The 16,361-nt window shown below is 40.8% G+C and overlaps 2 protein-coding genes and 1 long non-coding RNA gene across 5 annotated transcripts in view; 1 reads left to right on the top strand and 2 right to left on the bottom strand.

Moving 5' to 3' along the window:
- Positions 1 to 12,686, bottom strand: part of frmpd4 (FERM and PDZ domain containing 4) — a 25,480-nt gene extending 12,794 nt beyond the window's left edge. For 2 of the 3 annotated variants that reach the window (XM_049727993.2, XM_049727994.2), the window contains exon 1: positions 8,231 to 8,985. In XM_049727993.2, coding sequence (XP_049583950.1) covers positions 8,231 to 8,271 — 41 coding nt within the window. In that variant the 5' untranslated portion in view covers positions 8,272 to 8,985. Of the gene's footprint in view, positions 1 to 8,230; positions 8,986 to 12,564 lie in introns of those variants that run through there. The other variant, XM_049727992.2, reaches the window with a different exon arrangement.
- The window catches only part of LOC125973629 (rho GTPase-activating protein 6), a 25,973-nt gene continuing 15,285 nt past the window's right edge, over positions 5,674 to 16,361 (top strand). Inside the window, exons 1-2 of the mRNA XM_049728017.2 lie at positions 5,674 to 5,690; positions 9,365 to 9,462. The gene's annotated coding sequence lies outside the window, so the exon portion shown is untranslated. The remainder of the gene's footprint in view (positions 5,691 to 9,364; positions 9,463 to 16,361) is intronic.
- LOC137840503 (uncharacterized) overlaps positions 14,213 to 16,361 on the bottom strand; it is a 6,684-nt gene continuing 4,535 nt past the window's right edge. Inside the window, exons 2-3 of the long non-coding RNA XR_011087186.1 lie at positions 16,099 to 16,287; positions 14,213 to 15,545 (exon numbers count right to left, since the gene is read on the bottom strand). This is a non-coding gene — a long non-coding RNA (uncharacterized lncRNA). The remainder of the gene's footprint in view (positions 15,546 to 16,098; positions 16,288 to 16,361) is intronic.

Genomic DNA, 16,361 nt, shown 5'->3' with positions numbered 1-16,361 from the left:
AATGTTTAAAAAAATGCTGATTAAGAGTCACTACACTTCAGGGTATGGGTGGAGATGTGAAAAAAAAATATTGGAAATACCCTAAAGACTGGTCTGGCTCCCCCACTTAATCTGTCTGTTTACATGACAACAGTGTCATGGAGACTGAAAATTAGTGATGTGCGGCTCACTTCGGAAATATCAATACCTCCATTAGCACATCTTGGTTGGTACTTCAGTCATTTGAGGTAATGGACTGCATCTTGAAAAATAACTATTTAGACTTTGGCTAAATGACACAGGGTTGTTGGGGACCTGTTTTTGTTCCGCCTAGGGAGGTGCGTGATGCGTAAGCGTTAGCAGCACATCACGCACGCTGCTTAGTCAGTCACTCAGTCAGTCAGTCTGACTCTATTCCATCGCATTATGCCAGAGCTTGTTCAGCTCCACAAACAACCGAGATGCGGTTTGTGGAAAAACACTAAAGACTTGTGGCAACACAACAAACCTTTTGAAACGCTTAAATCACGACGCAGAATATGAGACATTTTTTTTATGAGGCGGACTGTCTCATGTTCTCTATGAACCAAAACAACATTAGATTTATTCATTAACCTCAAAATATGTGATTAAATATGCATAAAATACTTCAACTAGGACACAATTGCATGTCCTTATATGTCCCTTGAAGCGTGAGTTGAAATGGGCTCAAAGGGGGGTTGATATTATTAGCAACAAAATGCAAACATATAAATATATATATATTCTGCATTTCAATATCTGAATTATAATGGAAATAAATTAGCTGTAGGCTTTGGCGTGTGATAAAAGGCTAAAGTGATCAGCGATCCCAACACGATCAACTGGACAATGTAGAGTATGAAAATACAAACCAAATTAATTACATAAGCATATCTCATGCTTGTACTTGTGACAGGCATGAAATTGGCTTTTATTTCTCCAAAGTCAGCACATTCTAAAAGACAAATTTCCCGCTCAAGAACTTTTAATCAGATGCACTCAAAAGCAAATGCGAAACTCAAATGGATTCTGTGAAGTTTATCAGAGAATAAAAGCAGCCTTTGTTCACAAATGTAGTTCACCTGATCCAAGGCCACGCGTTGCAGCGGGTCTCTGTCTCGTTACTTCGTGTCACCGAGACCGAAATTGTCCTCGGTGACTACTTGCAGATAAAAAAGTAAGAAGCACTTCCAGGAATTTTTCGGGGTCTTAATGCGTGGAAATATTCAAGGGCTTGCATGAATAAATTTTTTTCTCAATTCAATTAGGACATCTGTGTTTGAGTGCATTGTGATGTTGTCATCGCATTGACAAGCTAGCTTCAAATGGGTAAAGCATTTTTTTCTATTGTTTTTATCCTTCATACATATTCATGAGAATCAAATTTGGTAGTGAGTGGGGGTCACAAGGTGATTGGAGAAGAGTGAGGTAAACACCATTTTGGCCAAGGATATCTCAGGTGGTCTCCAAACAATTATTATTATTACTATTATTATTATTATTATTTACAAATGCAAAACATCTTTCAGAAAACTCAAAGAAAGATGAAGATCTGTAAAAAAATCTATTATCTGGCCTTGGGAGGGGGTTGTGCCCCTGTGGCTCTCCCTCTAGCTCTGCCAGTGGCCACGTGATCTTTCAAAGTCTTCACCTTAACTAGATCATGGTTAATACAATTTTCACTCTACTAAGGCCATACATACTGTATCTCTTGATTTGAAATTGTGCAATTTTGCATCTTTTGTGTCTTCATACCGATAATAGAATAATTTTCTTCTTGAGCTCTTCCTTGTCTTTGTATCTGCACATTGAGAGCAGTGGCACTAAGTTATGTCACTTCAAAAGCTCGTTTTCCGTGTAACAGGGCTCTTTGCATCCATTATTCAAAGCCTGCTTGTTAATGCTTCCCTAGTTATTGTAGCAGCCATAATAAGTTGTGTGCAGTGCTCTCGCGTCTGCATGGGTGGCTTTGTTAATGCGGCCTGTGTCCGAGAGCATGCCCCGCTCGCATGTGTACACGTGCCGGCGCCATGAGATGTGAAGAATATCATGCCCTCTCCTCAGCAGCACAGCAGTGTTTTGCCATAAAATGCAACAAGCCGACGAGCTATCGAAAATATTGTTTTTTTTTCCTCTGGCGCACACTGTTCCTCTCGTTCATGTGAGGCAACGTGTTTGTTTCCCCAAAGCAGCAGTGGGCTGTGTGAATTTCCAGTTGCATGGATTTATATTTGACACACAGAGCATTTGCTTGGAAAAGGCCTTGCGGTGTATGTTTAGAACACGTTTACTGCATCCAAAATGATGTGTGTGCACAAGAGAGCGAGCTGTTGGAGTAGCAAAAGTGAAGGGCTTTTGTAACGTTCATATTTGTTCAGTAAAATATCTGCAATATATCACAAAATAATTTTACCTTGAAGGATTGTGGCTATTGATAGATATATAATTTACAAGTTAAAAAAAAAAAATGCTGCTATTGAAGCTAACACAAACAACCTGTTGATTCAGTACTCACAGTTTCAGTTGATTTGCCCTCAAGATTTTCGCCCCAAAGAACAAACCGTCCCTTTAAATCCATTTTTTCGTTCGCATTAACCGAAGCGTGATAGATCCCGTGATCTTTGATTTCTCGTTTCTTTTCCCAAGCGCTATGCTTTTGAGTTGCGCGACTCAGGTTTGCAGAGACGCTAAATAGAGTTCACCCTCCGGTAGACGGTGAAAATGATCTTCCTCCCCATCGCATGAATAAATGATGGCTGTGCAGTCGCATCGGACTAGTAGTCGAGAGCCATGTGGGTGAACCATGCTGCACAATTCATGAACAAGTTACCCAAGCGTTACAATTAAGTCATATGCATGCCTCAAGGATATTTTTTATGTCAATCTAACAATTTCAAATGCTTGCTTTTATTTGCATGTCACCATATTAACTTAAAGCTGACCCACAATACATAAAAACTTCTTCCTAAATATGAACGTTAAAGGAAGCAGTTGATTTATTTCAAATTTGAATAGCAGATCACCATCAAATCCGGTCAATTAAAGATTTAACTTGCCGTATCTTAATTAGAATGTCATCCAAAGTTATCTGTAAGTACAATTTGGAGGAAATTACTTTGAGTTATACTTTGTGGGAGACGGGCTCGGATCACTTTCCAGCCCTTCATAAAATGTGCATGACCAACGTGATCCTTGCTTTATCACTGTAGTTCACTTTCTCTTTCATCTCTTTTGAATAACAGGAAGACTTCTAGTGTGTTATGAAACGCTGTAATCTTGTTCATGAGCATGGTGATTATGCATTATAGAAAAGCCAAATGCCAAGAGAATCACATCCCAACGCACACACTCAAAACGACTTTTGAATAATTCACGTTGATTATCCCCATTAAGTTTAGTTGTATGCAATCAAATCAAGGCAACACCTGCAAGCACCCGCCTTCTTGTTTTGATAAAATCATTAATGAAGTGTAACTCCTGACCAACCTTTACGAAAGGATTTTACCCATAATCTCTTAAAGATAGACAGATAAAAATAGAACAACAAATTGCAAGTAAATTACTGTTACTCAACAAAACAATAATTTACGATATTAATACATCCAATAATTATTTTCGTGGCCCATAATTTATGCCATAAAACACTATAATGTCAAAGAGAGACTATTTCAGGGGTGCCAGTGCCCCTCTTGCCCCCCCCTCTAGCTCTGCCTGTGTACATAAGCATGACAGACGGCGTGTCCAATGTGTACAAAGTCAGCTGGGATGGACTTGAAGTACCTCGCATGATAAGCCCCCCCCCCTCCCAGAAAATCCATGGATCCTTTTCTCCAAATGGACTGAATACATCCATGTATCGTATGAGCGACATGAATAGATGCAGAGCCAGACCCCTAATGCGATTCTGTTCGCTTGCGAAAGCTGTGGAAAGACAGCAGATGAGCGGAGCGCCTCCCGCAAAGAGGCCCGTGGAGAAGTGGCTCAGACAGAGAGGAACCTCGCTGATTAAAGGCTTTATTCCTCTATGACTATTTTTTTTTTAGTTTTAGAGAGCAAAAACATGTTTTGTTTTTTTCCAAAAAACTAACCCTCCCTTGAGTTTTTCTGTTTCTCCCACTACCTTGAAGCTAATCCACCCCGGTCAGGATGAGCGCTTGTTCGAAGCAGCTTCATTGTGCTTTTCTATATAGTCCAGTCCAACCGAGGGATTGAGTGGTATTGACTGTGTTAAATGTTTGGCTCGAGCTGAAGAAAAAACCTTAAACCTGCATTCTTTGCTATTTCCAGCAGGAGGTGAGCACAGTCGTGCTCACACTGGATTCTTTATTCACCTCAAGGCTCCATAGCAGCAGTCAATCAAGTGACCCTCTCCTTCTATTGCAACCTTCTAATCCGATGATTGCTTAATTTAATGATCACTACGTGAGTCGAGGCTGCACGACGTTTCTTCTTTTGACCAAGAACTGACCGCAATGACCATTTTTTGCAGTGTATAGATTGGTCACTAATGTTTTAGTTAGACATCAAAAGGAGGCCACTGTGGCATAGCAACAAGCCACATCAATATTTGTAAACACATTCGATGGCACTGGTATAAAATCGTGCTCTATAACGTTCACTTCGTTCGCTGTTTCTCTATTTTACCAGATGAACACCGTGTTTGTCTTTTATTAGCCCTGCTATTGTTGCCACGGGCAACCAGGGTATCTTCAGCAGCTCTGTATCGAAAGAGGTTGTGTGTGTGTTTTTGTTCGCTAATCTCCTCTGGGTGGGAATAAAACTGCATCAGGGAGCATCCCACCCACGATGAGCCCCGGATATTTAACTGTGAGTAAGCGAGCTTCCCAAATCCCACCACCTCATTTGGAGTCAGCAAAGAGAAGAAATGATGAGTAAATTAATAAAGTACTCTGTGACAAATTGATTAATAAAGCACGAAAGTCCCAAAAAATAAATTAGATCACAGAATTTATTGATGCGAAGGTGTAACGAGTCCCTAATGAGCTAAATTCTCATTGAAATAAATGTGATATTTCATTCGTAATACGATATATTCGTTCATAATTTTCATATTCAAGTCTTGAAAAAAAAAATAATAAAAGCAATGCATCCAGTAACATGACATGCATGTCTAACTGCACATGACATAAGACAGGAAGATGAATGAATGAATAAAATAAATGGTTGTTCCTCTTTTAGCCGCCGTGGCTCAGTTGAAAGCCGGGTGTGTCATCCACTTAACCCTCAATTTGACCCTTCCTTTTTCTGTTGACGGGGGGAAAAAAAGTACTTCCCAGATCCACGGGGGTAATGTCTCGAAAGAGCCTGGTTAAACCCCATTGCTAACCAAAACAGCAACACCTAATGCACTGCAGTCTTTCAGAGGAAAGATGTCAAATGAGTTGCTCAAATCCTGAATGAACATTAATAAAAGGGAACTTAAAACATTGGTTGTTTACTTCATAAAACTTTTATGAAGACATCTGCGCTTTGTGTTTTTTGTCTCCGTTACTCTGCATTCCTCCTTAATGGTCCTTCACTTGACATAAATTGTCAACATTATTTCCTATTATGCGAAAAATGCATGAAAATAACTGCATTTTCAAAATATTGTGTTCCTAGGTGACAGTGTGGCTCTGCAAACAACTTCCTGTTCTCTCTCATCATGTGTCATCAGGCATCTTCAAAGGGTGAGTAGTTAGACTATTATTTCTGTTTTGCAGTTTTATTTGATCTCTTAACACAGGTGACAGTTATGAATGTCATATTCCTTAAAATACTCCTAGGTGATCTGTTCAAGAAAAATAGCTGTAACTGGCCCCATACATCATAATTGTTACATAAGAAACCACCGCTTCAGAGGAAAAACTACCAATAAGAGACAGGGGATGACTTAAAAGGCGTCTGCTAACGCACATTTTAGTTTTGTGCTAACGTCTTCCCTTGTTACTCAAGATTAGCACCTATGGAGTGTTACCATAACACTTTTAAAATAATATATTTTCTGTAACAATTTGGTGATTAATGTTTCCAGAACTCGAAGGTCACAATAGATAAAAACAAAGCTGTCGAGGGGAATTTGCAAGGAGAAGATTATATTGTTTTATTCTTATCAGTGAAAATGGATGGATGGAAATTTTACCCCGTCGATGATCACCCAGCCCCAAGCCACGTCACTGTATTCATCTACTACCCCCCCCCCCCCCCCCCCCTCCGTGATGTCACGGATGCAGCAGTGCGCCTCACTGTGTGCTCTTCACTGGCTTTGACGCTGAGCTCAAAAGGACAAAACAGACTAAACGATTGCCTAAGACCTCATCCATCAGCCAGCTGGCTCCCGTTTCTGATCTCCTCCTCCTTTGAGATTGCGCTCTGAACGACAGAGCCTTTAGCTCTCGTGGATGCTGACGAACATTTCGACGAGTCAATAAGTGTCCACGTTAGCGATTTACAGTATGCAAATGGTGCGGGGAATGGATCACACGCACACATGTTGAGGAAAGAAGACATGTCAATGTGTTTCTAATGATGTGGCCTAACAGACTTGATTTATATCAGGTTAGGAAAAGCAGTCCCAGTGATTAAGTGACGTGTGATACTATAGAAACACATTCTTAATCATCACAAAAGCATCTTTTTTTTTAAGCAACCAAAGAAAATTAGTTATCCACAGCAATTAATCCAAAAAATCATTCAACAGAAAACCCAAACTGTTTTCGATGTAGACGTCTAGAATAAATGCAGACATTGCCTATTAAATGCTCCATCAACCTGAGCTAAACAGCTTTCTGCTGACTTAAATTCTAGTTGGCAGCTCAAGCGGGGTTGGGGGTAAACAACAAAAAAAAATGTCGCTTTTGCAGGGAAGGCTGCTTTGTGGCGCTTATGAACACTTCAGTCTGCAGTGACGTCAGGGCGCCACTGGGAGACGCCGTGCCACGAAAGAGCCTCGCATAGGAAGAACCAGGAGAAAAAAAGTCTCACATACTAGTATCGGGACACATTTATTTAAATAAAATTGTATTGTAGAGTATGTTAAGTACGTACAAATTATTTCTCTGACAAATTAATATTGTGAATTACCAACAGACTGAGCTAAAAGAGTAGGACAATTTGAACCAAATTAAATCAGTGCTGTTTCTAATGGTGGCAAATCCCATAGGAAGATTAATCTACAATCCATTGGGGACGATTAAAAGAATTTTATAGAAGCGTATACTTTTTAAAATGTATTCATTCACCAGGGTTGCTTGTTTCCTATTGCCAGTGACATCCATTTTGTTGACATCACACAGAAGAAGTATAAAAAATACTAATAAGCTCTTTGCAAGCACTTTGACACTTTGAAGCAAATCATTTTTAAATCCCGCCCACATCCTACACTGTGGACTCACAACAGTCCCAATTTATCGTGGGTCATGTGGCGAGCATCCCTGATTAGAACTCCTCTGGCGGAATTATTTCAGCAATGTCTAATTATTCATTTAGGTAAGGCAATTGAGAACCGATTCTTATTTGCAATGGAAGCAAGATAAAAGCAACTCCAAATGCGACGGCAAACTGGACATTCCGTTAAGTACAAGCCTTTGAAATTGGCTTTTGATCAAAAGCTTTTAACCTTCCTGTTTATTTTTAGGTGAGTGTTGTTGACTCCTTAGATATGAGGAAGTTCATGCGGTTTGTTTCCGGGACTAATAATGGGCCACGTTTTTGAGTATGCTATCACATGTAGTAGTTGAAAAGATCAAACAGATTCTTATTAGGTGCCCAAATGTTTATTATTATCTAATTTGGGGCTACTTGATGTTTTTTTCTCAATAGTTTTCCTGTAATATTTTGTTTGCTTTTAGAATTGCATTGTAGAGCAAATGCCACCAGGCCAAACCTTCTCAAGTCTCTCTTCTCTCACAGTATAATTTTTGCCACTTCCTTTCCAATTGCAAGACACTTAAAGTCAATTTTGGGTCAGGACGTGAATAATAACATTCATCATATTGGGCTTAACTTGCATGCAGATGATTTGCACAACCTGAACTACACCATCACTTGCATCCGCTCCTTTCTACTCGTTAAACACATCATCACTTTTCCACCTGAACAACCATTACAGCCTGCAATTTTTTTTTTCTTCCCCCAAGTGTTAGCTCAATGTCTAAAATGACGCCGGCATTCACGCATAGCACCTAGTGACATGCGCAGGCATAGGCAGCATCAGCAGCAGCAGACTCACCCTGACAGCTTTGGCATCTTCACAAAGCTGAACACATCCATGTCAAGGCAACAAATGTGCCAACTGCTTCACTCGTGCTCCATTGTCCGAACACCGTCTTTGACAGCGGAGGAATAAATAATTCAGGAAGCAAAAAAAAAAAAAAAAAAAGTGGAGCTTCCACAAGTCAGGTGGAGAGATTATTCGTGTTGTCTGGGCTTCTGCATGGCTGAGTGATTGCCTTGTCCTCGCCTCGCAAATCCACTACAGCGCATGGAAAAGGATCTGGCAGTGTGTGTGGAGCTTTCCCCCGCTGGTTACATCCTTCAAAGCATGCCTGCGTTAAGCCACCTTCATTTAATTTCCATCGCAGCGGAATTATGTGTGGGAGCTGCGCAGGAACAACAGCGTTGGAGGGAAGCAGGGAGAGAGAGAGAGAGAGCGAGGGAGAGAGAGAGGATGGAGAGATGGCAGGGAGGAAACGAGGGAGGTTGAGAGATGTAGGAATGTGAAAGGCTGTGCATAGGAGCCACGAGAATTCCATCTAAAGGATGCAGCCGAAGTCCCCCAAAGGCTGGTGTCATCAACAGCTGTGGAGCCATGAAGGGAGGGAGGGGGCAGCATACAATATATTGTTGCTGGAAAAAGCAACAGCTGGAGAGCAAGCATGGACCTAATGTATCTACATTAGATAACCAACAAACAAATCACCCCCTACTTCTCCAACTGAGCTCACAGCTGCACATGCTAACTCAAGTCTGAATTTATGATTTTGACCTTTTGAAATTGTTAAAGCTTCCTCTCTGTCATCACGGGGTTCCAAATAGTTTTGTATAATTTTTTGTGGTCACAAAGAGGTGATAATATTACGTGCATCAAGCATTTAAAGTGGTATACCCGAAAGACGTGACTGTCAAGGAAAAAGCAATCTGCCCTGCCGGCTGGAGCAATATTATAATAATAGTGTTGATATTTGATTAGCAATGACTGCATTGATGGCACTTTTGCATTTCAGCAACAAAGACTCTTCACGCTTCGCTTTTTCAGCCACAAGTTCATTTGTCATGATATTGGGTCAACGGCCAGCCAGAAAGTTTTCTCTTTCTTTACCAAACGGTTAAGTATGTCCAATGAAAGCTGTCCTCTGTCTTTAAGAGATCCCTGAGGAGCAACTGAATACAGAAGAAACCCAAGCTAGCCAAAGTAAGGTGTTACAAAAGGCCCATCCCAGAATCGAAGCTTCATGCTTTGAGGTAAGTGTCACCGTTTGACAGTTGCCAATTGTTGGAAACACTCCGTGACAAGTATGAAGTCATAGCTCTCAATCGGACCGTTTTGTGTGGGCACTTCACTCAGTAGCATTTTACTTTTTGTTGCAGGCAATTTACTCAAGAGTTTTAAACTGCCACTTCTAAAATTGAATCCATGCGCAGCTTTAGGCGTTTGACTAGTGAGGTTCTATTGCATTTCTTCATGATCTCTATAATATGGTTGACTTGACTTTCTAATTTGTAATTGGGCTCGGAGGCAAAAGCCAGACATGCGCACGTATTTTTGCTGTTCACCATGGAGTTGTTAGCGGTTCAAAATTGTAACTATTGCAGAGAGTCTGACATATGAAGAGGAGGAAAGAATGCTAATTCTAAATGCCATCAAACAAATCACTGAGTATAAGGAGAAAAAAACAAAACTTCTTAAAATCTTGACACCAGATGAAGAATCACTGCAGGTGTGTTATCTCAAAGAAAAAAAAAGCATCTTCATAAATCAAACTCATCGGATGGGGCATCGCCACCAAAGCCTGCCAAGAGCCAATTAGCCTCGTCTGTGATCCAAGTGGGCCTGATATTTCTTCATGTGCCTCCGACCATGTTTGGATGAAAGAAATAACTCGACTAAAAAGAAAACACTCTGCCAGAAAGTGCTAACATCAAATATCTGTCTAATGAGAGCATCTGCGCCACTGCGAGCAGCTAATTAATGCTGGCAATATATTTGGCCGTATAAAAATGGAGCTTCATACTGTGGACAGGTATAAAGAAATGTAGCATAGATACAACACTACATTTGGGAAAAATCGCAACTGTAGACTTTGTCTTCATAAGGTATCATAATCTCCATAAGCATAGTAAAGTTCTATTTTCAACCAAAATCATGTGGCACTAGCTCACAACCGTTCTAGTGGTAATGTCGTTTATTAATCGAGCTTCTTAAGTCTGTTCTTCCAGCTGTGTAATTACTGCAAATCTAAGCCGGGTGCTTGGAAGAATAATAAGCATGAATCAATAAATATGTCACATAGTAATGGATGACTAACCAGAAATAACTACCAAACAAAGAGTGGCGGATGTTAGCAGGCGATTTTTCAACCACATTTCGTAGCTGCCTTCTTCGAGTCAAGCGACAACCCTTCCTCTATTAAAATGCCACAACTTATAAGTCGTTGCTGCGACTGATGCGCCCAATAAAGAATGTTGTCTCTATGACTCAGGGTCAGTCTCACATTTTTTTTTTCTAGCTAGCATCACAAAGGCAAGGTTAATGAAAAAGTCAACCAAGCATAGTTTTTAAAAAATCCGATGTCCCAGATAGTTGGAGGGAATTGTTGAGAGACAAAAAAAAAGGCAATATAGCGTATTTGCGAGAGCAGAGGTTGACCTCAGTGAATGAAGAGATGAGGCCTGATTTGATTTAAATATAGCAACAGTGTCCTTTGGCGCTAGCTTTTGAGAGACTCAGCGTATTCTGGACAGTTGTGTTTGCCCATTCGGGCTTGCCGGCCCCGAGCCATCGTAAGTGGCGGCGGATATTAAGGTCAGACGGCAGCGTGATCTAAGGAGAATATGGCTGAAGCTTTAAACATCCAATCCCCCTGCCCCGCTCATCCCGTACTCTCCCCTCTTGAGTTACTTTTGAATCCGCTGAACTCAGTCGTTTGGGACCACTTGGCCACTTAAAAAACCGACAGTGCTTAAATTTTGCAAGACCCTGCCTTTGGATAACCCCACGCCTCTAAAAACTGAAAATAGTGTGCAGCTGTTTTGAATGCCTTGCAGTGCTTAGTTGAATCCTTTCCAACATAATTTACGAGTGTATCCTCCTTAAATGAGGTAAACCCCCCTCGAAAAGATATTTTTCCCACTCGGGGAAATTCCAGAATTGACCATTCCTGGCCAAATTTGTTTTGAAAGTGACCCAAAGTAAATCTCTACTTTATTACGGTTTTGTACTGTTCGTACTTCTCCAACGAAATTGCCGGAAAAGAGGATAATTTGCGATTTTCCCGCAGCAATCTGCCGCTGTAGCAGCAGAAGTATTCCACTTCACTCATGCGATGATAATTTTTGCTGATGTATTCAGTGAATTAAACGGCTTTTAGAAGTGAGATTAAAGATGGCAGTGATGAAGGGTTTCCCGGATGAGTAGTAATTTTCTCTGCACCTGCTATTAAATTGATCGTAATACTTGTTTGAACGTGGGTCACTGGTGGAACAAGTCTGATCCTTTTTTTTTTAATGTTTCGATTTTTAATCCAAACAATACCGTTAATTGACTCACTGCAATACACATTTGATATGTTATGTACGCGAAGCACAGATATAGTAGCCTAGGGCCTCGAGCGGCGATTTGACTAAAGAAGTCTGTTCCTCCTCTTTATCTACACAGCCCCGAATTTGAACTCCCCACTGCCTCTACCGTCACATATCTGAAGCCAAAAGGGCTGCATATGCCACACTAATCACCGAGTAATGATGTTGATAACATCAGTCACGATACAATCACGAGGCGATAATCCATATTTTAGAGGAAAACGTTCCGCAATCAGGTTATCTCTGTAAGTGAAGAAAAGAATCACACTTGAAACATCCATTTCATATATGTATAATAGGGCTGCACAATATATCTAAGAAATATCTATATCGCGATATTGGCCCAAGCAATATGCATATCGCAAAGACATGCAATAAGTTCCTTCTAGAATTCTATGCTTAAAGTTAAATTTGACCAGTCAGATGCAAACTTTTATGTGCATTCAATAGTTGAACATTGGCTAAGAACACATTGAGTTTCATTCTTTTACCACATGAAAAAAAATGTAATCTCATTAGGTACATATTAAATATCACAAAACTATCAGCATCGCTATATTCAACATCCATATATATATATATATATATATATATATATATATATATATATATATATATATATATATATATATATATATATATAAAAATACACACTCACACAAACACACACAGACACACACACATCAGCATCTAGCGTGAGCCAGTGATCATCCCCGACTGAGTTATATCACGAGACAACACAAGGGCCACCGGGGGACTACTCACTGAATGACAGTGAAGATGCCGAGCTCGTTGTCGTCCGGGTTCATTGCGGCTGACAGGTTCTCGGCGCGGGCACTCCTTCCCAGCGTTTCCCGTCAAGGCATTTAGAGTCCCCCCCCCCCCCTTCCTCGCACTGAAACGCTCTAGGCCGCGTTCCCCCCGACTCTGCAAAGTTTGCCACCCTCTTGCTTTGATTTGGACTTTTCCTTTCTTGTCTGACTGAGCCCCGATCCCTTGTGATTGCGCACTGCGGCCCCGTCCAAGTGACTGGCCCCGGGGAGGAGAGCGAGCTTGCCGCTTCTGCCTGGCTAATGAAATAACATCACATTCCAGGCCAGTGCATCAGAAAACAGAGGGATCAATGGCGAACAGCTGGACTCCGATGGGGCGTCGCTTCAATGAGCACGTTGTTTGGGCAAAATTCACCAACGCTCCACTAGGCCGCCGACAGAGAGATGACGCAGTAGTGGTGGAATCACCTCAAAGGCGTTATTTACATTATTACTGCACACCAATTTGCAATAGCTGACATAAAAATCTGATCCCGGTATGGGGCTTTTAAAGATGGCATGTGTTACAGGCAGGAGAGCTTAAAATTAAGCTGAAAACATAATCCAACTCTATCATTATCTGCCTGCCAACTGTCAACCTTAAACGAGCCAAGCCTAAATCCTATATAAACCACCAAACTGGATCTTAACCTAAATGTGGCATCCTTTTTTTTTCATCCGTAGTTGCTTGTTTTAACTCTCCGTTTAGAGGCATTCTCTTCATGGTGTTTTTAACATCATGACTGTTTACGCCCCGTGCAGTCAGCCATGCACGATTGGCGTACACAGTCTTCCATTAGTTATGAACAAAGGCACGTGTCTTTGCCTCTGCAAGCAAATGGATGTGCTTGCGTAACACAGCCCCTGCCTGTACACGTAGAAAGCCTTTCAGTGCTGAAAGTTCAGCTCGCAACTTGGACTCCATGAAGGCTGACATTTTCTTTTGTCTGTTTGCATGCTTGTGCAGAAATAATAAGCCCACACTGAACAGAAAATAAATATGGGAAGGAAGTCGTCAATATTGGGATGGAGGTCGTGGGAGTCATTACCAAAAGAAAAGAGCCGAAATAGTGTGCTATGAGAATTGTAATTTTCTCGGTTATAGTTGTAACACTAAATATTACAATGTTAAATTTTTACCAGATGTCATGTAGAACAATCTTAATTTTGTGTGGGAAACAAGGCCACATTTTACAAGACAAATTCTATTTTAAGAGCTGAGTCAAAATATCACAAAAAATCATTCAGAAAACATTTTAATTTGACATGATAATGTTGAAAAATAGATATAAAAAAATCATCATTCTATGGGAATACATTCATATTTTTTTTTAAATTTAAATGTTATCAGAATATATTCCTAATTTTGTCTAGAAAACAAAGATCAGTTTCCCCAGAATACAATCATGTTATTAGAATCGAGACAGTCAGTATATTACGAGTAAATCGCCTTTAATTTCCAACAGTAAAGTCATAATATTTCCAAAAATAAAATAACAAACGTTGTAAGATTGTACAAAAAAAAAAATCTTTAATTTTTCGGAAGTAGAATATCAATCAACTTGTGATGAAAAAAAAAGATGTAATCACAATAACAAAATCATTATGTTTAGAGAATAAATTCCTAATATTGGAAGAATAAACACCTTGCTCGTATCAAATATGATTACATTCCAACCGTTTTCACAGTTCCCGTGCTATCTACGCAGTAGCCTTGCGTGAGCATATGGTCAACGTGTAAAGCAGACAAAAGCAGAGATTTTCCTGGGAGCAAAATCCAGCACATGAATCCATCCAATCACGGGGGGCCGGCTCCCGCCCCGGGGCCACAACACACTGCATCAGTGGCCTGCTTTTCTGTGACACGCAGGTCACAGCATTTGGAGAAAGAACAGAGGCTGCGTACTCGTACTCGTGCCAATCGTGAATGACTAAGAACCACATTTAGCATGTTGTCTCTGGGTCATGAAGGCGACAATTGAAGATGAGGATAATGAGGCCCGTGCTGCTCGCTTTGTACCGGTGGCCGCCGGCTCTTTTTTTTTTTTTTTCGTCACGACAATGTCATGCTGCAAGTCCTCTTGACAAAATTCTCAAACGTCTCGAAGGATAGCCTCGTTATGAAATTCAATGGAAGTAATCTTCAGAGATTTCAGTACATTAAGGCGCTGCTTAAGTGTGTTTTGCTTTTTTTTATTTTTTTTTTATTTTTTTTTGTGTATTGTGAAGGTTCCTCTATTCCACTATTCAAATTCAGTAAGATGTTTTAAGAATGCATGACAGCGCAATTAATTCCAATTGTGTGTTGTTGGGGGGTGAAGTGCTACACAAATTTATTTTTAGCCCATCAGCAAAGATTTGCGCAGCTAAGAGACTTTTACTTTTTCACTCTTATTATTTTATGATGCACAGCGAGCAGCAGATGCACCGATTTGCATAAAATGATGAGAGTGGCTCAAAGCGCATTGCAAGAAAAACTGTAGCTAATAAACAAAGTGTTTCTGATTGGCCCTCACTAAAAGCTTGCGGTGGAGTTTGGAAAAGCTGGGATGTGATTTGCATTGTTTGGCGACTGCACCGATATCCTCTGCTTTTTTTTTTTTTTGCAAACAAACAAGAATGCCAAATAGGTCATTAATCATCGCTAATTAGTCAGTAATCAATAAACAGCCAGGAACAAAGTGCTTGCACTTTAAATCAAAGGCTAGCATTAAGTTGGGGACAATCTTCCACAATCTCATCTATCTTGATCATTTTTTTTGTACACCGACTATGCCTGAGTGGCATTAAAACGACCCCGGGATACGCTGCTCGATCCGTAGACAGGAAGTGCACAGGAGTCGGTCATTTTTCGTCAATGAGATCACAGGATATCACATTCCTCGAATCGGTGTCAACACGGCTGCACAAGCCCCTCCCCCTTGCTGCTGCCCCCTAGGAAGATAGGATTCAGCCATTAGCTGAAATGTGGGAGAAAAAAATCAATGTGCCTGCGTGAAGCTCCCGAAGGTCATCGGGCCAACGCACGAATTCCGCGCGCCGCTTCGGGCCGAACTCGGAGCCTGCCGGTCAAGCTTCATTTCTAATGTCACGGATTCGAATCGTTATTAGCATGACCATATGCAGGGTAACTTTTTGTTGCTCAAAAGGGAAACTCGTCGTTAATCAGTCGATGAATATCAACAAAATAGGTCAGTTTCCACACACTAGCCTCTTTTTTAAAACAAAATTGGCACATCCGAGTCATTATTTATTGGCGTTTGACACCGAGCCCAGTGAAAAGGGAGATTTCGGCAACTTTCATATAACGACATGGCATACCGCAAATAGATCTAGGGTCACAACAGGCATTGTGAAAAGGACAATATATATGGATGGGACATGTTATGAACTACCATATCAACCATTTTACTCATTCTATTTTGATTTGGCATATTTTACAAGAGAGACTATAATCTGACCCTTGAATATGAATCATCCAACGTACCTCTGCATCTCCAGTTTGTCATCCACCATGCCACTTTGCTCATTTGCATCCCCATTAACATCCATGTCTCCTCGCTCTTTCAGATACTAACAACAAGAAGGCAAACCGCTTTCTGTTGTGTTGCTTGGTGTGCACAGGGAGGGGTAGAGGTAGAGGCCTCCTTGAAACATTGATAGCCCGGAGTAAATTCTATCAACAGCAAGGGGATATGGAGAAAAACGAGAAATCAATACTTTGCGGCAGCTCGCGTTTGAAGCAACGAG

Source organism: Syngnathus scovelli, chromosome 8 (genome assembly GCF_024217435.2).
Source record: "Syngnathus scovelli strain Florida chromosome 8, RoL_Ssco_1.2, whole genome shotgun sequence".
NCBI lineage: Eukaryota > Metazoa > Chordata > Actinopteri > Syngnathiformes > Syngnathidae > Syngnathus > Syngnathus scovelli.
The sequence above is the reverse complement of the archived record's forward strand: the minus strand, read 5'-3'. Positions and strand labels throughout refer to the sequence as shown.